Source organism: Octodon degus, unplaced genomic scaffold, assembly GCF_000260255.1.
Source record: "Octodon degus isolate 3935 unplaced genomic scaffold, OctDeg1.0 scaffold00040, whole genome shotgun sequence".
NCBI lineage: Eukaryota > Metazoa > Chordata > Mammalia > Rodentia > Octodontidae > Octodon > Octodon degus.
In genome coordinates this window covers 5,333,148-5,360,059 of record NW_004524616.1, presented here as the reverse complement: position 1 = coordinate 5,360,059, position 26,912 = coordinate 5,333,148, and the positions used below count along the sequence as shown (strand labels likewise).

Here is a 26,912-nt window from a genome sequence, read left to right as displayed (position 1 = left end):
TGTAGGGTGGTGGTGGCTTCTAAACAGCTGTGTGGGCACATCAAATTTTCTCAACCCCTGGGCTGTGGTAGATTTTGACAAGAGTTCAGGATAGAGATGACTGAGGTCTACTCCCTTGGGGACCCTAAGGCCTTGTGGGGCCCCCTCTACCCCTCCTCATGACAGGCTCAGATAGAAGAGGGCTGAGACTAACCCCGCAGGGCTTCCCCTCAGTGTATCCACCGGGATGTGGCTGCTCGAAATGTGCTGCTGACCAATGGGCATGTGGCCAAGATTGGGGACTTCGGGCTCGCTAGGGACATCATGAATGACTCCAACTATATCGTCAAGGGCAACGTGAGTACTGGGAAGGATAGGATGGGCTAAGGAAGAGACAGAAGGCCAGGGCCCAAAGTAACAGCATAATCTTTCCAGGCTCGCCTGCCTGTGAAGTGGATGGCACCAGAGAGCATCTTTGACTGTGTCTACACGGTTCAGAGTGACGTCTGGTCCTACGGCATCCTGCTCTGGGAGATTTTCTCACTTGGTGAGCCACTGAGTGCATTCCAGGCCCACCTGGCCTGGTTCCTCACTGGCTAGCCCACCAGTGTGTCACACCTCATGAAGGAATCTAGTCAAGGGTGCCTGTGCCCAGGGCAGCACGAGGACTGTGGAAGGGAGGGGATGGGCAGGAGCCTTCAAATACGCCCGCTGAGCCCTTGCTCCGTTTGCCTCCCTTGTGCAGCTGCTTTTCTCTACAACACTGGTGGTCCTCTGTCCAAAAGCAACATACTCTTGCAGATGTAGCTTATTATTGGGCCCCATTTCCTGAGGACTAGACACAGGGATCTGTGCTAAGTTCTCAAATGCACTCCTCTACCAACTTCCTAAGACCTGGCATGGGCCCCACCAGGTCTGACTGCAGAGCCCATGCCGTAGATGTTTGCCTGTGTGGGGTGGTAATGCCTGGGATCCAGGCATTTCACACAGTAAGCCCTGGGGAAGAGTAGCTGCCACGCTGGGGCCAGTGTCCCAGTGGGGCCCTTTATGCACCATCTCACTGGGTGGGGAAGGAGGAAGCATGAGTATGGCCTCTTATGTGATCCTGGCCTTTACAGGGCTGAACCCCTACCCTGGCATCCTGGTCAACAGCAAGTTCTACAAACTGGTGAGAGATGGATACCAAATGGCCCAGCCTGCCTTTGCCCCAAAGAACATGTACGTGAAAGGGCCCTGGTTGGGTGGGGGGTGGGGCGGGGGGTGGGATGGGATGTTCAGGCTTTGGTTGGAAGGAGCTGGAAGGGGATGTCTTTCTCTGCCCCAAATGCTCCAGGGCCAGGTTTCATCTCCCCAGAGAATCTAGAAGAATCCCCTTTTTCTGCAGATCAGGGTTTCTACTGGTTTCCCAGGTACCACGGAGGATGGCCTCAGAGAAGGTTCTGAACTGGGGCAGGCCCTAACCTCAGCCAGACTTTTAACTCAGACTGTTTTTACGATGACCTTAAGGACAGCAGATTCTTGTCAGAATGGGGGTGAGAACGTATTTTCCAAGAGTTACCATAATGACTGAGGTAAAGCATGCCAAAGACATAGATTGTTCTATACCAACCTTTTTTGTCCCCCAACTGGGGATGGGATGGACACTGAGGCCCACGCATGCTAGACAAGCAGTCCACCACTGAGCTCCATCTACAGTCCACAAACTCACATTTTGTCCACCATATATATATAATGGTCCCTAGGCCCAAGGAGTTTCACTTGGGCAACTTCCATCCTGTTTCCAGATATAGCATCATGCAAGCCTGCTGGGACCTGGAGCCCACAAACAGACCCACCTTCCAGCAGATCTGTTCCCTTCTGCAAGAGCAGGTCCATGCAGACAGGAGAGTGCAGGTGAGAGGAGCTGGGCATGGAACGGCTGGAGGGCTGGCCAGAGCTGCAGGGCTGGGCCTAACACTCTGGACTATCCCGGCCCCTCCCACCCTCAGGACTACGCCAATCTGCCAAGCAGTAGCAGTGGCAGTGGTAGTGATGGCAGCAGCAGCAGCGGCAACAGCAGCAGCAGCCACAGCGAGCTGGAAGAAGCAAGCTCCAGCGAGCACCTGGCCTGTTGTGAGCCAGGGGACGTCGCGCAGCCCCTGCTGCAGCCCAACAACTATCAGTTCTGCTGAGGTGGTGATGACGGGCAGTACTCTCCCCACCACCAAGCTTCAATTCCTCCATGAATGGGGCAACATGGGGGAGAACATACAAACTCTGCCCTTGGTTGTTCCCATAGCTTGGCCCAGCTCTAAAACTTGAGGATGTGAGGGGTTCTGGGGAGGTCAAAAGACCCCACTCCCAGAGCCTGGGCCATCACTGCCATTTAGGGGCTGAGCCCTTTCAACTCTCCCCCACTGTTCTCATGATGTTGGACTCACGTTCGCTGACAACTGGTAAAAGCCCCAGCTCACTCCCACCCGTGTTGGCACTTCACTTCCCAAATCCTCTCACGTCTCTATGGAAATAAGACTGTTTGGATGAAGTGCCTGGATACTGAGAAAACAAGGCTCTGTGGAGCCAGCAAGTGGTGGGATTATATTCTAAACCAGTGGAGCAGCAGGACTGGACCTCTCAGACCACAGGTCCCCTGGGGCAAGGTGGCCCTCTCTGTATGAACCCAACAGGGCCTTCAGCATTTGCCCGACAGCCATCTTCACTTGGCAGCCCATCCTACCCTAGAATTGGCACTGCTGTAATGAGCCACGTGGCAGCTAAATGTGAGGGGTGCTTGCCCAGTTCCGTCATTCTGGCTGGAAGAAGGCACAGGACTTTGGTGTGTGGCTGGCCACACCAATCAAGAAGCTCGCAGTCCCCCAAGCTGACACATCTAACTAACAGTCACGCTGAGGGATGTTCTCTGTAAACATTAAACTAACAGCATTAACACAGCCAGCCTCTGGTACTCTGTGTCACATATGTGCCTGTGAATTCCTGAGAATCTTCTCTGTTCCTCCTTCACATGAAGTGACATGCCTAGGACCCCAGAACCCTGCCCACACTGTGCCCCACACAATGAGCATAGAACTAGCTCTTGCTTCATCAAAACCAGTTAATTTAATAAACTTTATTCTTGTTGGGGGGAGGGGGGCACCTACTCCACTCCTGTCAATAAATTAAACACTTGGCCTGTTCCTGGGCCCTAAGCAAACCATGGGTACTTGAGCCAGTCCCGCTGTTTCTGTACAGCCCAGTCTGCTTCCCCTTCACAGAAGGGAGTTTTCCTACTGCTGCCAGGTTATGTCACAGGACCACAGGCCACATCCCCTCTGGTGAGGATCCCAGGGCCCAGAGAGGATGTCGGGTGCAGCAGCAGTGGCCAGGGAAAGGAGGAAGGGGACTATCTTCCCCAAAGCTCAAGGAAGAGGACAGTCCTGGAAAAAAGCTGTGGCTGACTGTTCCTCCCTCCTGTTTCCCACAAATGTGGTACAGGAAGAGCTGGAGAAAAATGCATCCTTCCTTTGGGAAGAATCAAGAGCCCAAAAGGATGCTGAGTAGGAATGAGGCCACCCAGGCCCTGGGTCAGAGGCAATGGGCCAAGAAGTCCATGTGGCTCTAGATCTGGACCAGGTTTCCCCATGTAGAAGAGATAAGTCACCTAGCACGGACTTTTGCCTCAGCCACCCAAAGACCTCCACCCCACCTCCATCAGGCCCCAGAGAGCTGGCTACCAGCCTTTCCTTCAGCCTCCCTCCCCTCCCATAAGCATATTACCTCACAAGTGCTCTCTCAGGGCCAGTAGACGGTTTCCTGACCCTTCTCCTGAGCCCCCAAGGACAGAGAAGCATGGTCTCTGGACCCCGGTGTGCTTAGGAAATGGAAGCTCTTTGGTCAGTCCCAGCAGTCAGAGACCCTGCCTCTGCAGGGCAAAGCCTGCCCTGGGCAAAGGCTGTGCTATGGCTTGAGAGATGATGCAGTCCCTGTACAACACCCTAGCTTATTCTGCCGCTGTGGCCGCCTCCTCTTGCTCTCCCTCTTCCTCAGGTTCTGTCTTGATCTGAGCAACCCCAAGGCGGTAGAGGGTGTCACGAATGACCACTTCACCAGGCTGGCAGTTCTGCACAATATCATGGATCTGTCTGTTGACAATCTCACGGCTGGTGAGGAAGTCCATGAGGCGGTTGTAGAGGTAATAGTGAGTGGCATTGTCAAAGGCAATGGGACGCCGGCGGACACTGTCTGATTTGCTGTCCGTAATGGAGGCTAGGATAGACATGTAGGGTGCCAACTCGGGGCACAGGGATAAGGAGTGGTGCCCAGCACTGGGGTCACCAGGACTTGGCTGCGTGCCTGCATGGACAATGCGCCGCACAGCACTCTTGGTGACAGGGTGCTGGACAGAGTGTTCAGCCTCTGTCACATCCACAGAATTATGCTGGTCCAAGAGCTCAGGGCAGGACACAGTCTAGAAGAGAGATGAGAAGCCATTTTGACACGAGGAAATGACCAAGTATATGCCATGGCTGGGGAAAAGGAAGGGCAAGGGGTCAGCCAGCCTTGTTAAAATCCTAGTGTCGCTGTGCAGTTATCTCGTAAGTTAAATCTCATCCCTCTCCTCTGTGACTGGTTCATGTGACAAGGGGGACAGAACAGTCCCCACCCCACAGAACAGATGTTGGACTGCTTCAGGGACTATTATTGTATATAGTCAATTCAGGCTGCAGGGTGAGAGCCACCTCTCAGAGAGAAAGGCTAAAAACCTTTCTGGAGTCCTCAGCACAAACTTCTCGAGCCTAGGAGCCCCAGGGAGTGATAACAACAATGTCCCCTTCAAGGCACAGCTGGAGGCCTTCTTCCCCACACATACAGTGGCATGGGTACCTGCTCTCCTTCTGCTCCTTCCCTGTTTCTTCATATCCATCCTAAGGCCTCTTCCAACAAAGGTCGAAGGTTCACCTTGAGGGTTGTGACTTTGCTAAGAACTACTGCCTGGCACAATTTACCAAGACACAGAGACAAGAGATTTGTACGACCCTGGTCAAGTTCATTTTCTGCTCTGGGCCTTAGTTTCTTTTTTTTTTAAAAAAAGGACTGGGGCAGAGAAGATCAGTGTTCAAGGCTTAACCCAGGGTCTGACTGAGTTTGGACAATGATTCTCAAAGATGACATTATTCAAGCTGTATCTGGAAAGCAAGGTCCTTTAATTCAAGATCCCTAAGTTTAGGATACCTCCAGCACATTAAATGACACACTATGGCTTCAGACACAGTGGAAACTCAGTAAAAAGTGAGGGAGTAGATGCTGGTTAAGCATATCCAGACCAGATACTGGTGGAGCAGAAGAAGGTGTACCTTCTAGCTGGACCCCCTAAAGAGCCACAGGAGCAGGAAATATTCAACTGGGGGAGTCCAGTTTCTCAGCAGGAGACTTACCACCGGTGGCTCTGTAGGGCTAGAGAAGCAGCCCTGGTTCTTCCCCCACATTTGGCTGGTCAGCTCTGGGTAGCAGAGATCAGCACACAAGGCCACGGGTGTAGCCATGTCTACCACGTAGACAGGTGGCCAGTGGCGTGAAGAGGCAAGCAGGTCCACATGGTCACGGGCACTCTCACCACGAACAAGATACTTGGAGCCGCAGACCACCTGGAGGGAGATGGAGGGCCCAGCCAGGGTTAAGAGCTACAACTCCAAATCCAACTCCAATGGTGGGGTTCTGGCTTACTTCTCCCCAAGAAAGGGAACACTCAGGTTCATGACTGAGCCAGGGCATTCTACCAGAGTCAATGACATTCTATTCTCTTCCTACTTCCGTCCTTAAATGAAGTCAACTCTTCTCCTGAGAAGAGTTGGGGGATCCTGTTCTCCATTTAGGTGAAAAGGCCTTTTGGGACATTTCCTCTCACCTCTACTCCTTCCACAGAACTACCAAGCATCAGCCAGTGGTTCCTCATCCTAGCTGCCCAGTACCAGTGGCTAATGGCTGGCTAAAGAAGGGAGATTCCTGGGCCCTATCCCAAGCCTAAGAATTATGGTCTCTGGGTCTAAGGATCAGTACTTTGAGGAAGCTCTTCACCTGCCCCAAATATGCTAACCTGCTGGAGCCCTGGTATAATCTAGGGGCCCAGGCTCCAGCACCATTTCATTCCACTGCAGGACAGCTCTGAGTATAATGGAGAATACCACCTTCACACCCGCCTGGCAGTTGCTTCCAAGTCATACACTGCCCCCCACAGCCCCAAGACCACTTGAGTCTTTGTGCCATCAACTGCTTTTCAAATAGGATTCCTCCAATCACATGAGCACTACCCTCTGACCCAGGTTGGAAGCATCTCCTTTATATACAGTTTTTGTCCAAGGAGTTAATAAACTCATTCTCCTTTTAGAGTCACCCTGCTGACTCATACACCTCAATGAATTGAGGACCCTCTGCTCCCTATTTAGTAGTTGTTTAGGAGGTTGTTGTTTTTTTTTTTTTTTTTGGGTTATTATTTTTTTTTTTTTTTTTTTTTTTTTTTTTTTTTTTTTTTTTTTTTTTTTTTTTTTTTTTGTACCGGGGATGGAACTCAGGACCCTGTGCTTGCCAGGCAAGTGCTTATTCTACTGAGCTACCTCCCCGGCCCTATTCAGTACTTGGTAACAGCCCTGAGTTTTCTGTTCTAGTATCTTCCTGATCCTGCTGTCACCAGGTACACAAGCTGTCTTGGAGCTATCCTCGTACCCACTGCATCAACATCCTTCTACAGACATATGGAGTGGTCTTCTCAAAATCAAAATCATGCTGGGGAAAGTGGCTTATGTCCGTAAGCCCAACTTGAGGACAAGGAAGAGGAAAGCAAGTTCCGTGTCAGTCTGGAGAGCACAAGACTGTCTCAAAAAGACTAGGAATGTAACTCAGTCACTGACTGCGTTTCCACTATGCGCATGTCCTGCATTCAAGCCCCAGTGCAACAAAACATTGAACCAAGTCAAAACAAAATCACACCCGACTTCCCATTCAACATGACCCAAAAGGCCCCTCCCTCTCAGGACAAAATCCCAGCAGTTGCTCTGGCCTCTAGTGGTCCCTCTGCTGGGGAGTACGCGCCCTGGCTCACTGCTGACACAGTGCACCTACCCTTGCACTCAAGCCTTCTCTGGTAGACAGCAGTCTCTGCCTGTTTCTTTCTATCTTGGGACCTTGTCTGGTTCCTTCAGAGCTATCACTACAAGCCAGGCCAACTTTTATTTTTTCACTAAAATATGAGGTTAACTGAGAAAGAATTACATCTTTGTTCCTTACTCTATCTTTAACAGGTGACTCATAGCTTGGCACATGGTAGGGTACGTGATAAATATCCAATGAGTCACCAACACTCTCTCCTCAGCCCAAACGATGGCCCCTGACTCTGGTGCAGTCACTCCACAGGCTACATAGCAACTGTAGTACCAAACCCCAAAGGATGAGCGGACCAGACTGTCTGTGAACAGCTTCACATCAGCAAGCTCACCCCAAGTTCTCCCTTGCTACTCTCTTACCTGATGGGGGCACACTTTGTAGATTTTACCCCCTGTAAGATGTGGTGGGGTCTGTCTAGCTCGCGCTCCATTCTGTACAGATTCATAGAGGGCCAATAAAGAGAAACAGAGCTGGTCCTGGAAAAGGACAAGATTAGAAAAAGTGAATGCTAAGGGACCAGGCCTAGTGCTCAGCATTAAATATGCACTCCATGCAAAGGCAAAAAGATCAACCGCCAGGCCGGTGTGGGTCTGTATGCTCACCCAGCCAGTGCTCCCCAAGGCACAGGCAGAAAACGGAGCACAGCACACACCCTCGCTCCGCACCCGCTGCCCAAGATCAGGTCACAAAAAGCCCAGCCAAAAAAAAAGGATGAGGGGCCGGGGAGATGGCTCAGTAGAGTAAGTGCTTCCCTGGCAAGCGCAAGGGCCTGAGTTCAATTCCTGCCCCCCCCCCAAAAAAAAGCCCAGCCAGAATGACCAAGCCACTAGCATCTAGGGTCAGGGGCCTCCCTGTTTTCAGAGGTCAAAGAAGCCTTCAAAGAGGAATATTTGAATCTGAATTTAAAGGAAGCACATGCTTTCAACAGCACAGAAATATAAAGGCCAACAAAGTACTGTACAAATAAAGCCCATACACACATATACACAATCCATGCATCTAATAACAGTAGCCACTTTTAATTTTTAAGAGTCCAAAAAGCAGACACTATAACACATTCCTTACAGTAAACTCGCAGGGTTGCAATTTTAATTATTTTAATTTTACAAATGAGGAAAATGAAGATCAAAATGTAGGATAGTTTATTTAAGGTCTTACTTTTAACAAAAGTCAGGATTCCTGACTGCAGTGTCCAGGCCACTACTTCTAACAGGAGGGACTGACTGCAAGCCAAGGACTCCACACACACCCCGATCTGGCTGCTGCCACCTTCCCAGCCCCCTCAGGGCCAGCACCTTTGCCCGATGGAGGGGTCCAGGCACCACGTTCACGTCTCCCCAGAGAAGAAGAGAGACCCACCCCACCGGTCTGCTCCCACAGCCTCAATCTCCACCACTGGCCCCACACTCACCCTGCAGTCTCCTGCTGTGAAAGGGATGCTGCACTGCCCCAGCAGGTACCGCAGCTCCTCCTCACTGTAGGAGCCTATCTTCTCAAGACGGCAGGTGCCTTCCTGGAGCAGCCGCACCAAGGCACTGCCGTTGCCTGCAAGAGAGGACAGTGGAGACGAGAGGTACTTTTGCAGCCGCCAGAGGCCACAGGTGGCCCCCAGTGCTGGGGGATCGTAACAAGGGGCTGAGTCTGCAGAACAGCAAGCAATACAAAGAAGCTCAGCACTGAGCACTTCCGGGGATGCTGAGGACTCAAGGCAGGGCTCCAACCTGTGCAGACACTTGGTCTCTCACAACTGGAACATGTTCTGGCACATCTACAAGAGAAACCTAGCATATGGACACTGCCAAGAACCCTGACATGCACCAGCTCTTAGCCCAAAGTCTTCTATTTTCTAAAGCCAAGAGCACAGATGCTTATTATACATGCAACGAGGATCAGGAGCCATATTTTACAAATGTTCTTTGTATGGTATGATCTTTGTTAGTCAAGGAAACTAGGTGGGGACTTTTCAAAATACCTGCGCCTTGCTTGTCATGACATGCCAGTTGCTACTGTGCTGTCTCTTGGGTAGATGATTGTTCAAAAAGAAGGGGGTGGTGAATGAAGGCAAGAGATAGGAAAAGGAATATTGTGGGACGTCCTGCTTCAAGGTTGTATATGGTTAGATTTTTGGGCTTATGTGTAAACATAAGAAGTATATAATTCTTTATGCCCATTTTTAAAAATATATTCTAACTTTTAAATGGTTTTTCATCATATTCTATAGGGACTTAAAGTTCAACATATCAATACTTGATGAAAAATACCTGTTCCATGTTATGCCTAAGATGTTTGATATTCAGACAGATAGTGAGGTTAAGTTTAACAGCCTAGGTTGTATGGTAATAATAATAAGCTTGTCTTGTGGATGGTTAACAACCTAAGTTTTCAGACCAAAATTAGAGAAAAAGGAGGGCTGCAAGGAAAGCCAACATTTTGGCCCTAGCCTTCCAAGTTCAATTAAGACTCAGGACATGTAGAGTGTGCCTAAGGAGAGTCACTTGGAGAGAAAACATTCTCTCAGGCTTTCACAGACAGCACATTGGCCCAGCAATGGCCGTGACTCATCCACATGGCTGACACTGACAAAGGTTCTACAATCTGAGGTACAGGATCTCAGGATAAATCCTGAGGGGATTTCACTGACCTTATCAGACCCAAAAGCTACAACTCTTGTTTCATACCTTGGTCTTAACCATCCAGCACAAAAGTATAAAAACGAAATATAAGAAGTAAAGCCATGCTGTTATTTTGAGCTATAGGGGACTCAGGTCAACAATTTCTGACATTGCCAGTGAAGCAGAAGACCCAATACTATTATGGGCTACTGGACTCTTTTAGAATATTTTACTAAGTTTACACACCTATAATATTCAAATAACGGAACTAAACAACAAAAAGGGGATGCAAATGAATGTCCATTTTGTATTTGTGTATTCCAAGTGGTTAGGATAGATGTATAGTTACATTCTCTTAATGAATAGAGGGATTTGTTCTAATGGTGTTTGTAAATAGGATATCATGTCCGCATCTTGTACAGCAATTAACCACTAGGAAGAATGTATGCAATGTGTTAATTATTGAAACTGTCCTACCAATTTGGTTTGAAACTGTCTCATTGCTATTTGTTTCTCAATAAAATTATGGAAAAAAAAATAAAAAAAATAATAAAATCAAGATTTTAAATCAAGGAAAAAAAACCAAAACAAAAAAACCTAGACCTTGAAACAGCAAAGATAAGGTGGGGCCTGAACAACAAATGTTAGAAAGCAATATCTGAGAGTAAGTGGATTACAGTGGATAATTAAGTACTTAGTAAATCAATTTATCTAGACAGGTCAATCTGGATAGGTCATATCCAGAATTTTGAAAATGAGATAAAATAAGATTAAAAGTATATAGCATCAGCATGGAAAAGTATTGCTTTGTGAAGTTTTGTTTCAGTTACAGAGATGTACACCTACGTGTACATGTGGATTACAGGGCCAGAATGCAAAATGCATCTCTTACCATGAGCTGCAAGGCCATCACCGACTGTGCTAACTTAGCAGGCTGGGAGGTGATGGTGTGAGCAAGTACTCCTTGTAAATGTAGCAGAGGCTCAGCGCACTGAGTAGCTCCTCAGAGGTCACGCAGCTATTAGGCAGCACAGCTAGGAATTGGACCCAAGTCTGTGTTCTTCACAGCTAGTCCAGTGCTTCTTGATGTGTAGCCCACAAACCATCTACCAAGCTATCTGAAAAATCAGTTTTGAAGGCAAATGCCTCGGCCTCACCACACCCTTTCTCAATGAAAGCCTTTGGGGTTGAACATCAGTATTTTTCTAAGATTTCCACTGCTCAGGGTAGTGTATCCCAGGAGGCTGGCAGTAAGCTGTTTCTATCCTGTGTAACACAGCCAGTAACTTTTTAAAACTCTGCACCCTGCTTTTCACTTCCAGAGGTTTTGTCACAGGCTGTCATCATTCTTCTAGGAGTCCTCTGGGTGAGCCCAGCCCGCTCTCTTCACTGTACTGTCCCGCCAATGACAGTGCCCACTCTTCACTGAGCCCTTCCCAAGGCTAGCAGCCATCGAGAAGCCTTACCAGGTACTGGCTGTGCATCCAGGTTTTTGTCTTTCTCTGTGTTGACGACCACAGCTCCTCTCATGAGTGGAGGGAAGAAGGGGGCAATGACAGAGGCATCAAATTTAGTGATAGGGATGCTGGCAGGGAATGCCACTTGCTCAATAACCTCCGTCTCCATCGTGGCCCAAAAGTCCTCCACATTCACCTCACTGGAGCCCAGGAATTCAGGCCAGGTGAACTAAAACATCAAGATTAGAAGGATGAAACTAGAGGAACCAGAATGTTAGTACCAACAGCCTTCACTCCTTCACCATACACATAGGAAATCAGGGCTTGGCAAAGGACACCTGACAGGCATGCACTATCAGCTCATTTGGAACCTGACACTTTAGTACCAACTGCCTTTTCTTTCTGCCATACCAAAGTATTCTCCAAGATGGAAGAAGTCCCAGGTCCCCTGCTCTTGTATTTATGTCATTTTCCCTTTCTTGTGAGGAAAAACGAGGTACCATTTTCTTTTTTTTTTTTTTTTTTTTTTTTTTTTTTGGCTGTACCAGGGATCAAACTTAGGACCTTGTGCTTTCTAGGCAAGCATTTATACCACTGAGCTATTTCCCCAGCCTTGGAGCTACCATTTGAATGAATTTTATATACCAGATAATTTTAAATTAATAAATCTAGAGGATATCTAAATGAGACTACTAGAACCAGTAAGAAACAAGAATATCAACATAGGTCTATCCTTAAATCAACCCCTATACCTGCCGGCAAGAATACTCAAGAAAAATTATGCCCATATTCCAAGGCCTCATGAATTCTCTTTTTCCTTCAAGAGGCCCTCCTAGTTCTAAAAGCACAAAGATATCACCTCTATGCCAAGTACCATTTATTATCTAGTGCTCATACTGATCAATTTTTCTTCTTTTTTGGTGTTAGGAATTCAACACGCTGTTATGGCTTGCATCCATGTCTCTCCAAAGCCTCATGCACTCACAGAATGTAACTAGTTTTGGGGCAAATCCTCATGGGGTTAGTCCATCGATGGGTTTATAGCTGGGTGTGATGTTGGGGGTGAAGCCTGGTGGGAAGTGGGGGAGGGTCACACACCCCTCCTCCCACCCACCTAATTTTTGCTCTGCTACCTGCCTGACTTGCCATGAGCTGTTTCTCTGCTACCATGCCACCCCACCTTAGAACCAGCTGATTACAGACTGAGACCTCTACAAACTGGACACCAAGGTAAACCTCCCCACTAGCTTGTGGGTGCCAGGTATTTTGTCTCAACAATGAGAAAGCAACTAAGACATGTGCTAGGCAAGTAGTCTATTACTAAGCTTCATCCCAGGTCAATTCTTTTAATATGGTCCTTAAAGTATGACCCTCATCCTATTTTGACCAGTCATATGTGTCCTGGGTTAGACACCCAGTAGTACCAAAAATGACAGACAAAAGATAAAAGCAAAGTAAAAGAAAGTGCTGGTCTTCAAAAAAGTAGCACCTTGTCCCACAGAAGAGAAAACATGTTGAAAACTGAGACTGAATGAAATGCTACTTCTTTCTATGATAGACGAGTGCTGACTGGGACAGGACAGGCACCAAGCAAGACCAGGAGACAGAATATTTGTAGATAGAATATTTGTTCCCAGACTAGACTGGGAACCAAAAACTCACCGTAGCCCAACTGTGATAAGCAACACCAGAATGTGGAGGTCCATGAGGTACTGGTGAGCCTAGCAGTACTTAGAAATGCAGGCTCTGGACTCAGCTACCTAGAACTGCAAGGGCAAATCACATTTCCATCTCTGAAGGGCTGCAGGGGTGCTGATTTAGCCCCCTTGGGCTTGTGCTGTATTTATAAATACCTCAAAAGGTTGTGAGAATTAATTCATATAGTAAATGAATTAATATGTTAAGCCTTTTTTAAGAACTTACCTGACTTAAGACAAATCTGACTTGTGTTATTTTTAGTGTCACCTTTAGGCAGGCAGACTTGCAGTAAGTTTGAAAATGGTTGCTTGATGAGGTAACAAACAAAAGCAAAGTTTCACAGAAAAAAATTTACACATCCCATTTTATCTATAAGGAATATTTAAAAGGCTATAGGAGGGCTACAGCTGAAGGGTAGAATGCTTGCTGAACACATCAAAAGATTTTAGGTTCAAAGATAGGAAGACAGTAGGGGGAAACATGCAAGTATATATACAGGATGGCTGAGGTGGTTATACTAAGAATTGACATCAGTTTTTCTAAAATAGCAGTTAATCTGTAGAATTTCCTCCTTGACTAACTCTGTATGCTGATATCTGGGAACTGAGCAACTACATCAAGAATAGCAACGTGTAATACAAAAACCATGCTTGAATACCTGTCATCTTAGTCTTCTAAATGTGTACCGTTTCTAACATCATTATCAATTACTATATTTTCTTCAAAATAATTTTTTTAAAGGTAATAAAAGAAAAAAAAGCTACAAGAACAAAAATTTAAGATTTCTTGAAAGCAAGCAGTAACATTCAATCATGTCCAATGTTACAAAACTATATCTGTTAACTTGAGTGACAGATTTGACGATAAAAATAGGTAACATATCAACCATTGTTAATCAGCTATTCTTGCTTTGAAAATCTGTAACATATGTATTGTTGCATGTTACCCTCTTTCTGATTTTTGTTCTTTTGTTTTTACTCTTCAAAATAAAATTATTCAAAAAAATCTTAGGTTCAATCCCAGCATCATAAAAAGATGTTACAGGAGATATTATGGTTTTTATATTGCTAGACATGACATCTTTTAAATAGAAGCTAACACTTGATCAACATATGGTCTTTGCTGTACTCAATCAGGAGGAGAAAGGAGTAATAAACCTCTGCCTACTATTCTTATTAGCTGGCCATGCCAACACACAGCTGCCCTAGTGCTAACACGTCTGGTGCTCGACCCAGTGCCCTGTTCACCATGGTAGAGTTTAGAAGATGGAAACCCGGAACCTCAGTTCAACTATGAGCACATCCCAGGGGTACTCCAGGCCAGTCCTCTCCACATGAGCACATTTGGGAAGCACCATCTATGGAACTTTAAAAAAAACTGTATAACGTTAAGGAGGAGTTCTTAGTATTTTCAATTTTGCATGGAATTTTATTATAAATGGGTGTTGAACCATATTGACAGTCTTTTGAAAAAAGTCTAATAAAATTAGTTTTCCCTTTAATACACTAGTCAGAAAACTACACTCATCTATATTCTAATATTTTAACAATTTTGCTTTCTGGTAACATATCTGGTCATGATGCACTCCTTTAATCACTGAGATATGACCTGTTATTATCTTATTCAGGACTCTGACATCTATATTCATGAGTACAATTAGCCTTGGGCTTATATTAAAAACACCTGATTCAAGGGGCTGGAGAGATGGCTCAGCAGAATAAGCGCTTTCCTGGCAAGTACAAGGGCCTGAGTTCAATTCACAGTTCTGCCAAAAAAAACCCCACCTGATTCTATTTTCAAGGTTCTAGGGTCCTATATGACAAGTTGGGGAAATATACCTGCTTTTGCCATTCTCCTATAAATGGAACAAACACATTTCTTGGATATTTGCTATAATTAATCTATGAAGTTGTCTGAATTTGGTACTATCTTCGTATAGAAATTTCAGTTTCAGATCCCAAGGCACCTCAGGTTATTCTTTTTCTCCAATATTTTCAAGTCTTCTCCATTTCATTCTGCTAACTCCTTAAAGCGGCCCAATGAGCCTGGGTCAGGCCTTGCACCCTGTGCCTCTGCACCTCGCGCGCTTACCACCCCCATCACTCACTGCAGCCATGCTGGCTTTCTTGCTGCTCTTCAACCTTGCCCGGAAAGACTAACCCAGAGCCTGTCCCTGCTGCCCCCTTGCCTCCCTGGAACGTTCTTTGCCAAAGCTGCATGAGTCTCAGGCCTCTACTCAAACATCACGACGTCACAGAGCCCCACCTGAATTGCATTCTATATTGTGCCCTATTGCACTCATTATTGTCTGAAAAATGTTCGTTTCCTGTCTCCCCCAACCCAGAGCATGAGCTCCATAAACTGTTTCTCTTTTTATAGTGGTGGGGTTGGTCCAGGATTCTGTACTTGGTAAGCAGGACGTCTGCCAGTGAGTCCCATCCCCAGCCCAACTCTGGCACTGTTCCTTAGTGACAGAGCACAAAGTTGGCATACATGCATTCATGCATGTGTGTGTACAGACACACATGTACATGTGTGCACATAAGCGCGCGCACACACACACACACACACACACAGGCCTCACCCAAACAGGAATGGAGCCATCTATCCATGAGAACATCATATAGGAAAGTGGCTGCCAAAATGAAAGAGAATTGTGAAGGTCACTCATGCTCCTGAGAGAAACTTACCTCCACACTCTTCAGTGCTAGCACATTCTCTTCACTCCTCTGGGCCATTTCCACTTTGGGGGCCACACCACAGATGCCACAAATCATGTCATTGTAATCGCGGACAGTGAGGCACTCAAAAGCCCAATAGCCATTGCACAACAACTCCTGAAGCTGGCTCAGCTCCCCTGGAGTAAGAGTCTTCTCTGGAAGAATAGCAAGAACACTGAGAAGATCACAAGACAAGATGCTGAGGCATCACAGATGAGCCAGTAGCCAGCAGGAACAGCAATCCTACAAGACTTATCCTCCTCTAAAATTACCCATGAGTCCTAACTATCCACAGGGTGAAATAGCTCACCTGCGCGCATTCAGGGGCAATATAATGGAGTGATGGATGGCTCAAACTCAGTGTCTCTTAGGTACCAGATGCTACGCTGAAAGCTTTCAATGCACTTAATGATTTAATTCTTACATGAATGTAATTCTTCATTAACCAGGGGCTATTTACCCTCATTTCAAAATTAAGAGAAACAGGAATGAAATAACTTGCTGAAAAACCACACTGCCCTAAAAAAAAAAAAAAAACAAAAAAAAACACTGCCACTAAATGGCAAAGCCAAGTCTCAAAAAGGTCTGCAGCTACAGCACCTTGCTCTACTCCAATATAGCTGCCAGCAGGCAAAGCACAAGATCCTGGAGCCTGTAGGAACCATGGTAAAAAGAACAGGAGGACCAAGAATTTTGAGATAGTTGCTACCTCAGTCTCAGCATGAGCCTTGGGACTAACTGCAGACATCTGAGAGCTGTGCATTCAGAATGAGTCTGACCAATGCTGGGAGGGCAAGTCTATCTGACCAAAGGATATGCTTCTAAAAGCCAGTTGTGGCCTCTTGCTGAGGGTCCCTGGATACATGGACATCCATGCTTTCCAAAGTTAGTATGGCACTTATAACATTTAAAAAGAAATCAAGAAATGTGTCCTTTTCAAACTATTACACTTGCTGATCGCTTCTCAGCCTTTTGGCTAAGATCAAGTGCAGACTTGCTGAGCATGGTGGTGCACACTTGTAAGGAGGCTGAGCTAAGAGAAGTTTGAAGCTACCTTGGACTAAACAGTAAACTCAAGGTTATCCTAGACTATGTAATGACACTCTGTCTCAAGAAACAAACAAATAGACAAACAAAAAAGCAAAACATAATCAGGCTCTTCTCCAAAATGACTCTTTCCTTAACTCTGTCACTGAAACTGCTGCTTAAGAACAACCTTGGAAAAGGGAAAGCGTAGCCTTTACCTGTTTGCTCCTGCACTGACTTCAGCACAACACTGACGGATACCCTGGGGTCCTCCCCCAGCTTGATCTGGTTTCGGATTGCAAAAAGCAAGTCCAGGCTTACTAGCAGCTTGTTCCCCACATTAAAAAGACCTGCAGGTAAAAAAGAGGCAACAAGGAATTCACTGTAGCCCTTTATTCAATGGAAAAAAAGTAAGAAGCAAACTAAATGCCCACCAATAGAAGACGAGTTAAATTATAGTACATTCATAAAATAGAAAATACATTTTAAGAGAATAAAGGAAACCTAACTCTTCTGAAATGAAGTTGTCCACAATACATTGTAAAATTTAAAAATCTAGTATAGAAATATGTACTATACATTGTTTTATATTGGTTTTTCCCCCAATAAAAAAAGAAACATTTCCCTACCCCCTAGCTCAGTCCTCAGGACCAAAGATGGCACTCTTCCTCTACACCTCACACAACTGCACCATGGGGAAGGGTCAGGCGCATCCTTTAGCCCAGGGCTGTGTAGGGGACGTAACAAAGTCTATAAAATCACCCCTACATTAAATCCTGGAATAAGAGAACCAGAGGAATTTAAATGCAGCCAACTTATGACAAATAAAAGAGGGTGATTCCACATTTGTACAAAATATAACATGCAAATTTGTACAAAAGAAAATTTTAGAATATATGTTTGCAGTTGAGAAGGGAATAGAGGAATGGGGAAGACTTTCTAAGCATGATAGGCAAAGGCTGAAATCACAAGATGAAAGCTCTGGTTATACAAAAAAAAATTTTTTTTAAAAGGCCCAAACAATCCTAATATCCCCAAAAATCACCACATACAAATTTAAAAGACGGCTGGTTAACAGGGAGAAAGCTGTCCCAAAGAAGTCCAAAAGAAGAATGGAAATGTTCATGTAGGGAAACAAACAAAAAACTCCACAAAGGATCACTGAAGAAAAAAAATTCTTCCTAGTAACAGAAGAAATACAACAGATTAATAAATGAAACACTAGTTTTACCTTTCAAACTGATGAGCTTTAAAAAATACTGATCCATAAAAAGTTCCTAGTGCTGAGTTTTAGCAATGTAACACGATAGAGTCAACAGACAAAAGTAATCTATCTTATCTCTACACCAGTAATGAACAGTTGCAATCTGAACCCATATCCTTTAGCACTAAAGGAAACAAACAAACAAAAAAACACCTTGGTTTTAAATCTAGCAAAATACATGCAGGACTTACATGCCAAAACCTACAAAAACTGACCAAATTCTTAAAGATTAAAAATATTCAACAATGAAAACTCCAAGATGAAATTAAAAAACCTGTTGAAATAAAATAAAACCGAGGAAAAGATCCTGTTGTGCACTGAGAAACTCAGTATTACTAAGTGTGTCAAATTTCTCCAAACTGATCTCTACATACAACATGATCCCTATTAAAATTCTAGCAGAATTTTGTAGCTACTGACGAGCTGACTCTAATTGTATGAAAAAGAATGAATCTAACCTAAAACAAGGTTGCAAGACTCATTAAACACTGACTACAAAGCTACAATAATCAAGACAGTGTGGTTGCAAAGAATGAATACTAAGTTGATGGGAAACTATAGATAGTACCCAGAAATAGACTCATACATATAGTCAACTGATTTTCAATCAAGGAGCAAAGGTAGGTTAATGGAGAAAGGACTGTCTCTTCAACAAATGGCAATAACTGAACATTTACATTAAAAAACTGTGTTCACTCAGGACTTATGCTTTATGAAAAGTTAAAAGAATCACAGCAGGGAACTAGAAGGTAAACGTGTAGAGTTAGGGCAGGGATTAGAGGGAATAAAGGGAGAAGAGACTAATTAGGATGAAAATAAGCAATATATCATGTACTAATACATCAAAATGAATCTCAGTATTCTGTTCTTACTAATACGCAATAATAAAAATGGAAAATAGATCTAATATTATAAAACTCTGAGAGGGACTTATAACCAGAATACATAAAGAACTCTCAAAATTCAACAAAATTCAGTAAACCAAAGACGTGTATAGGTAGTTTATCAAAGACTTAAACACATCCATACGTCATTAGATACTAAAGAAATAAACTCCAAAGAGATATCACGATACATATAAAATGTAGCTAAATGGAACACACACCACTCAAAAGAATACAAAATGGGATAGCCTTTTTGGTAAAAGGTTGGCAGTTTCTCAGAAGTAAACATATATTACCATATAACCCAGCAATCTGAGTCAGGCATTTACACAAAAGCCTGTATACCAATGTTTGCAGCAGCTCTACTTGTAAGTAACAAAACTGGTAGCAACAGAAACACTTTTTAATGGGTGAACAGATAAACTGCAGTATATTCATACATACTTAAGAATAAAAAGGAACAAACCACCTGCACAATCTCTTAAGACTATGCCAAAAGAAGCCAGACTCAAAGGCTACAAACTATTGCAGCATTTACATAACATCTGGGAGATGAGAACACTACAGGAATAAAGAGATGAAAGGGCTGCCAAAGGGTAGGGGTCAGGATGTGGGTTGGGCTACAAAGAACAAGACAATGCTTTGAGGTGACAAACTCTCCTATTTAATGGCTAGGTGAAAGTTACACAGATCAGTGAGTATGTCAGAAGTCACAAAACTTTACAACAACAAAGCAAATTTTACCATATGTAAATTTTTAAACGCATTTTAATTTTAAAAACCGCATAATCTGAAATGCTTGCCTACACTCTTTTTAACTGTTGGAAAGAACGTAATATAAACTCAAACTTTTAAAATAAATTCAAAATAAGTCAATAAAAAGTTCTTAAATCAAAGCATAACAAATCCGGAGCACCCAATTCTACATATAAAAAATTCAGACTCACAAAAGTTGGTATGTGGTAAGCATTCAATAAATGTATGGGCAGCAAGAATAAATATGCTGCAATTCTACTTCTGAGAGTTTATCCAAAAGAAATAACTGAGGATCTGTAGACAGATTTAATTATACATAGGGTTATGAAATTGCAATATTACCTTTAAAAACGTTCATGTTTCTCTACTTGTAGGCTTAGGACAATGTCTATGATACACTACTAAATTTTAAAAATCATGTTATAAAATAGTGTACAAGACTTTTATAAGAAAATCTGCATACTTATAAAACTTTTCATATCTTATATTCCACATGAATGAATGAACACGTGGAGGATTAGAGAGCACAATGTTAAATGCTTCATCTCATGGCAGGGAGACTACTATTTTTCAGTTTTGTCTTTTTACTTGTCTGTATTTCCCAGCTTTTCACTGATAAAGAGCTATCGTTTTGTAACTGTGTTTTTAAAATGCTAGGAACGGGTCCTAAAGACCGAGGCCTTTAGGTATTCGACAGAAAGACTCTCCTCTTACTTAGAAGCCCTATGCAGAGAACATCTGGCGTGCGAAGCAGCACAGCTCTGACGCATGGAGGCAGTTCTCAAGCCTGCAAAGGCTGGGACCCACCTGTGTAGATGTCCATGAAACTGTGCAGGGCCAGACAATGGGGGTTCAGACACATCTTCACCTGAGCTGTCACCACCTGCAGCCGGTTGGCTGTCAGCAGCCAGCACTCCTGGGGCCCCGCCACGGAGCTGGTACCAGAAACATTGCCAACAAAAAACAGAAGGGAAGTCACTCTCTTTATGCAGGTCTTGGGCTGGATTAATCAGTGGCAAAATTCTCAAAACTTTAATGCAATAAGGAAAAATACATGGAATCTTAAGTTTTGTTTTTTTTTTTTTTAAGTGTTTCCACTTTGTGGAATCTAGTCAGCAAAATTGGCCCTACAATTAATATAACTCTCCCTGCCCCCAGGGCATACTAAAACAAGTGATTAAGACTAGGCATGGTGGTGCATGCCTATAATCCCAGTACATGGGAGGCTGAAAACAGGCGATCACTAGAGTCCTACCTGTGTAGTGAGACCTTGTACTAAAAAAAAAAATATATGATATATATATATATATATATATCTCAAATTTATTATTTAACCAATCCCACTGAACTCATAACCCCAAACATGACACTGGCCAGTGCAGATGTAATATAAATCCTAAGTTGTTGCTAATAACTTTTAGGCACTTTCAATAGAAATGATAATTACTAATTATTTTACTACTGGCAACTGAAAAGGTAAAAGAAGCTAATGGAAAGCAAATAACACCTTCGCAGGTTAGAGCTTCACAGGTACAGAGATGTGACATCAATCAAGTGGCTGGGGAGCTCAAAGCAGACATTGTAAAGGGGTAAACAGGTGCTTACTTGTGTCCCCCTTTGAATAATGGGCTGCTGCAGAGAAGGCACTGCGTGGATGGGGACTCATAATAATTTGACCAAGAGGTTTGCTCGATGGTGACTGTTTCCTCACTCACGTTGGACAGGATAAGTCGAGAGCTATTAAGTTCATGAATCAAGGTGAACACCTCGGCGAGTTCAGACTCATTCTCAGGAATCTGCAGGGCTTTGCGTAGCAGCTGCAGTGTGGACTGGCGCTGAATTTCCCTCTGGGCCACACTCAGGGGCTCTGTGGCACTCAGCCCATCTGGAAGTGGAGAACTCACTTCCTGCTAAGAGAAAGGGTCGATCAACAATCCCTGCGCACAGAACGAACCAGCCTTAGAGTAAAATGAAACTCTGCAAGTAGCAGCAGCCCATGACCAAAAGGCAGGAAGCCTGGATTCTTGGCCGGCTTGCTACATTCTAATAACCTCCTGTGTCACTAGCTCCAGGGCTTCTCTCTGGGGCTCAAGTTTTTCTATCAGCAAAATGAGGATACACACGCCTCATCGGAATGGCCACCACCGGTTAGCTCTTATTCATTAGTAGGATAACGGACCTGGGTTTCAGTTCTGAAGATCCCACCGTAGGGCTGTACATGCGCGTGCTGTAGCAATTTACCTGATCTGAGCTCAATTTCCTCTTACACGAAGATAAAAGCACCACTCATCGCCTAGAGCTACTGCATGCAATAAATGAGGCCCTGAAAGCAGAGCACAGAGTGTACAGTGCCTGTGATGCAAAGGAGACTACAAACGGAAGCTTCTGCGCACTAACAAGTATTATTTAAATTGTCATTAATCCTTACGGCTTCTAGGTACAAGGTATTTTACATACTAGTCACAGACTTCCAAGAACACGGTTGTGAATTACTCATTAAAAACAGGTCCTCAGGTGGATTTTTTTTTTTTTTTTTTTTTTAGTGGAGATTCCTTCTGATTCTTTTTTGCCAATGTAGCATGAATGGCTGCCTCCTTTTATACCTCAAGTGCATCCCTTTATGCAAGAATCCCCATTTCAGTTGCTAAGCCACCATCTTTCCTCTTCAAAGAGGACAGGGTCCCTTGCTTACTTTTTCATTCCCTAAACCACCATGACGCCAGAGTTACAAAAGATGCTATTGTTTTGTTGGATATGTCATATACTTCTTTGCAGAAACTAATTCTTAACAAAGAGTTTTCAAAATTAACTTTGTATACCTATGATAACTTCTGTCTCACTGCCTATAATAACTGGATTATCTTTTTCCTCCAACTTAACTATAAGCTCCTCAAAGGAAAAGGCCGTGTCCTAATTCATCTCTGAGGGCCTTGCCCACAGGAGCCATTCAATATATGGAATAAAAGGATTAATGAATTCAGAAGGCTTGGTGGATACTAGAATAAGCTGCTCTGGGAGCTGTATGTCCCCATGCATGACTATAGTGAACCATGAGCTTGAAGACCATTTGGAGGGAATACTGTCCTCCACTGCCAAGTCAGAGATAAAGGACAGCAAAGACTGAATACCATCCTAGACTCAAGACACTGTGGTCTTAATTACAGCAAATGAAGATAAATAGGATAGGAAATGCAGAGCCCCCAGGTGGCTCCAGAGGGCAACATACACAAAGGCCCTTGTTTCTGACAGAAGTTTTATATTTTGGAAAATAACTGCACTTTATTCCTCCAAACTTTCAAGAGATTGAAGGGTGAAGGCGAGTCTGAAGGCAAGGAAAGGTCTAAAGATGAGGGTTTTATGGGTAGGCAGCTATAAGTTAACCAAAGACAGATGGATATAAGAGTGGAATTTAAAACTCAACTAGCAAAAGGTCTTATTTGACCTGATATGAGAAGTCTACCACCTTAGGCCTAGACAGCAATATCTATCTCCATACTGTAAACTATAAAAATTGCCAAAATGAAATGGGAAGAGAAAGGAATGCTCAGAGAATCTACCTACACAGAATTCAACTCTATTCTCTAATTACAGCTCTACACACATAGGTGAGTCCAACTTAAAAAGTGCTGAAAACAAATATACCTGCCAGGAAAGATTATGGTCCCCTAAAGAGTTAAGAGAAGCACCCAAAAAAGTGATTAATGCTACAGAAAACACATAAAATGCATAGATAATCCAGGAGAAAGCTCAATTCCAGCAGAAGGGATCCTATGGAGCAAGAGAAAATGATGAAAGCTATGGACCCATTCTGCATGCAACTTTAGGGGTTTACAGATTCCCTGTACCTTAATTCTAAGTCTTCTCCAACAGCTCCTGATTCTGAGTAAAATGCCCTCTAATCCAGCTCCCTAATGGGGAATCTAAAGCTCAGCAATGAAGACTTTCAGGGTTACTCCCATCCAGCTCTCTACATTTTTAGTCCCAGTGCTTTTTCTACTATGCCACTGGTACCCAAATACTTTACTTCCAGCTTTGTTTCTCTCAAGTACAATGACCTGAGAATACCATCTCAAGCACTGAAACAGTCCTGGAGACCAGGTACTAAGATTCACCACCATACAGGTACTTTGCCATGCACAAAGAACTGCTTTAGGCCAGAAGTAGTCCCACCTATTGGTACATACTTCTGTCTATTCCCAAACTCCTCTATGTAAGTCTCCCTTCTCAAGTTTCTCACTGTATGCTCCTCTCTGGCTTATGGACATCCAACGGAACCCCAATGCCTAAAGAGCAAACTTCTCGGTATAACACTCATGGCCTTCCATGATGTGGTCCTAACAAGCTCTTCAGCTCTTACTGTCCTTACCCAGAGCCCACCCTATGACCCTCAGACTCACTTCCCCTTCTATCCAAATTCTGTCCCTCTTTCAAAGACCAGGTTAGACCTAGAGCAGCAAGATTCTTGGCCCTTTGGACACTGACCTGTTTGTTGCATGTCCTTCCCTCTACACTATCCTCTACTACAGCAGATTAATGATAGGATTTTATTTGGTTGTCCTTATCCCCATTCTATCACTTCAAGCACTATCACTTTCTATTCACTTCTAAAAACACATTAGTGATTGAACTCTTGGTTCTTAGACATCAAGAACATGGTTACTATGGTATGAATGAGTCCCTCAAATTTCATGCATTAGAAACTTAATTCCCAAAGTAACTTTTTTCTTTTTTGGGGGGGGAGGGTGTAACTGGGAATTGAACTCAAGACCTTGCACTTGTCAGGCAAGCACTGTGCCGCTCAGCTATAGCCCCAGCTCCCAAAATAACTTACTAATGGAATTTGAGGTGGGACTTCTGAGAGGTGATGGAGTCACAAGAACTCTGCCTTCATGAACGGATTAAATTAAAGAATTACTGTAGGAGTGGCTTTGTTTCAAAAGTGAGCACTCTCTGGCTCCTTATTCTGAGCAGCTGATTACCCAATCTCAGATATTTTGTTATTGTAACAGAAAATATACTAAGACACTGGTGGATCCCTTTACCTTGGCAATGGGTTCTCAGTACTTGCTCAGGTTCAGAACTTACAACCTGGTTCCAGTCCTTATGTTCAGGCTACTAATTATGTATCAAGAAATCCTTTCATTTCTACTAAAACAGGCTGATCAATAGTGCACAACCCTAGGCCAAGGGATGTGTTAGGGGAACTCACAATAGCCTTGGTGGTTTTCTCAGTCCGGTCTTTGGCAAGGTTAAATCCACAGCTGGGACAAACCCGAGGTTTGTGCCGGTTGGTGTAGACATAGCTACAAGAGGGATTCTTGCACTTTCCCCTGCCTCTTGATGTAGCCAATCCTAAATCCTAAAACAGTAAGATCAAAAAAAAAAAAAAAAAAAAAAAGCTCAGTGTTCAATTCTATAGAAGTTAGGTCAAATATGTTGTCAGTAAATCAGACAAGAAAGTGGCAAATACTGCACAAACTAGATTTAACCTAGCTTCTAAAAAGTCTTGAAGTAAGATCCCTTTTCTGTAATGAATTTTAATTTTAATGCAGGTTATATAATCTGTGAAGTAAGTAAGATGATACTCAAGGGTCAGAAATTCAAATGCTGGGGCCAAGGAGATGGCTCAGTAGGATAAGTGCTTGAATGGCAAACGCAAGGATTTGAGTTCAATCCCCAGTTCCGCCAAAAAAAAAAAAAAAAAAGAAATTCAAATGCCAAAGAGCCAGCCAGATTGCTCAGCTGATTAAAGTGCCTGCTTGGGCAGATATAGGGGCTGGCCATGCTGGCCCCGCCCCCAGGACAGATGGTGATTGAGACTAGGTGTGGTGGCACCTATAATCCCAGCACTCAGGAGGCTGTAAACAGGAGGATCACTAGGAGTCCAATCTATGCAGTGAGACCCTGAAGATCCTGTACTTTATATATATTCAAATGCCTTCAAGGTCCAAGCTATTAGCAGAACAAAGTAATCTTCTTAAAAGAGGAATGCTAGACTGTGGCAAACTAAAGATTTCTAAAGATTTCAGCTCTAGAGAATGGCAGATGTTGCCTCACTGGCAGAGTACTTCATTGGCACACAGGAGGCCCTCCCTGAGCTCCACCCCAGCACCAGAGGGTGGGGGAGACTTCAAACTCTACTGAAAGGCAAACTGTGACTTCTGGACTTATAGAGCTCAAAGCCTTAACACCTAAGTTCCCACCTGGTGAGCCCAGCAGCCTCCTGTGGCCAAAAACAGAGAAAGTATGCAGGACATGGAGAAGGAGGTAACTAACTCATTAGTTCTCCATGAGAAGAGATATATTCTCTATAGGGATCAGGCCAGATTGTTTTGTTTGTTTGGTTTTTTTTGACACAGGGTCCTGCTATGCAGTTCAGACCAGCCTTGTACTCACTTTTTTGTAGCCCCCAGGCTAGTCTCAAACTCACAGCAATCCTCCTGTCTCAATCTCCTGAGTACTGGGATTACAGGTTTATCCTACCACACCCAGTTCAGATTGGGCATCAGTAACCCCAGATTGAGTATCATTACCTCAACAAATTGCTGTCTGGATCATTTTCTCTCTCTCCGTATCTTTCATCTACCTTTGTATCCATACATGAAAATATACACACTTGTATATATATTTATATGTACATTTCTGTACATTATTTTATTTACTTATTCCTTCTTTGTGTTACCCAAGCTTGTCTTGAACTCATGAGCTGAAACAATCCTCCTGTCTCAGCCTCCTAAGTAGCGAGAACTACAGAAAGTGCTATGGTACCTTTCTAATAAATATTTTTTTGAATAATGAAAGACCCTTTACAAAAAAAGTCACTATCAGGTGAGAATTTTAAAAATGTAGCCCTTTTTACAAAATCTGCATATCTCCCTGAAATCAGAAAAAGTACCAAAATGTATCTTGGCTGGTTACCTTATGGATCAACAGAACTAGAGAATAAGAATAGCAACAGACACCTCAAAAATCACTAAACCAATGCAGCATTTTCTAGATGATAAAACTGAGTACCAGGGAAGGAAAGTCTTGTCTTAGGTCAGACGGCTGGTACAGTAGCAGCAGAGCCAGAACTACAATTGGAGCAACTCTCTAGTGTTTATTCCACTGCTCTATGCTGTTTATGTTATAAAACGATGACTTCACAGTCACATATTCATTTATTAGGATGTTAATATGCGTTACATTAAAAGTAAAAGAAGGAAAAGGAAAAACTCTTACTGGAAGTAATGGGCCAGTGATGGCAACCCAGCACTAGCTACACACTTACCTTTTAAAGCTTTCAGTAACAAAAACAACCTGTTGCAACTCATGTGTCATAGGTTCACCACCACGGTCGTAGGCTAAACAAAAATCCCTAAAGAGAGTATGTCTCTTCTCAC

The 26,912-nt window shown here is 43.8% G+C and overlaps 2 protein-coding genes across 9 annotated transcripts in view; one reads left to right on the top strand and one right to left on the bottom strand.

The window, feature by feature from the left end:
* The window catches only part of Csf1r (colony stimulating factor 1 receptor), a 28,605-nt gene extending 25,692 nt beyond the window's left edge, over window positions 1–2,913 (top strand). For all 3 annotated transcript variants that reach the window (XM_023715364.1, XM_023715365.1, XM_004631294.2), the window contains 5 exons: window positions 214–336; window positions 415–526; window positions 1,098–1,197; window positions 1,764–1,872; window positions 1,968–2,913. In XM_023715364.1, the coding sequence (XP_023571132.1) occupies window positions 214–336; window positions 415–526; window positions 1,098–1,197; window positions 1,764–1,872; window positions 1,968–2,150 (627 nt within the window). In that variant the 3' untranslated portion in view covers window positions 2,151–2,913. The remainder of the gene's footprint in view (window positions 1–213; window positions 337–414; window positions 527–1,097; window positions 1,198–1,763; window positions 1,873–1,967) is intronic.
* Window positions 2,914–3,056: 143 nt separating this feature from the next.
* Window positions 3,057–26,912, bottom strand: part of Hmgxb3 (HMG-box containing 3) — a 54,249-nt gene continuing 30,393 nt past the window's right edge. For 2 of the 6 annotated variants that reach the window (XM_023715359.1, XM_023715360.1), the window contains 10 exons: window positions 24,740–24,889; window positions 21,136–21,440; window positions 20,338–20,465; window positions 16,845–16,976; window positions 15,571–15,755; window positions 11,192–11,411; window positions 8,525–8,658; window positions 7,473–7,589; window positions 5,391–5,600; window positions 3,057–4,423 (listed from right to left, as the gene is read on the bottom strand). In XM_023715359.1, the coding sequence (XP_023571127.1) occupies window positions 3,956–4,423; window positions 5,391–5,600; window positions 7,473–7,589; window positions 8,525–8,658; window positions 11,192–11,411; window positions 15,571–15,755; window positions 16,845–16,976; window positions 20,338–20,465; window positions 21,136–21,440; window positions 24,740–24,889 (2,049 nt within the window). In that variant the 3' untranslated portion in view covers window positions 3,057–3,955. Of the gene's footprint in view, window positions 4,482–5,390; window positions 5,601–7,472; window positions 7,590–8,524; window positions 8,659–11,191; window positions 11,412–15,570; window positions 15,756–16,844; window positions 16,977–20,337; window positions 20,466–21,135; window positions 21,441–24,739; window positions 24,890–26,912 lie in introns of all 6 variants that reach the window. The other 4 variants (XM_004631293.3, XM_023715363.1, XM_023715362.1 and 1 more) reach the window with 3 other exon arrangements.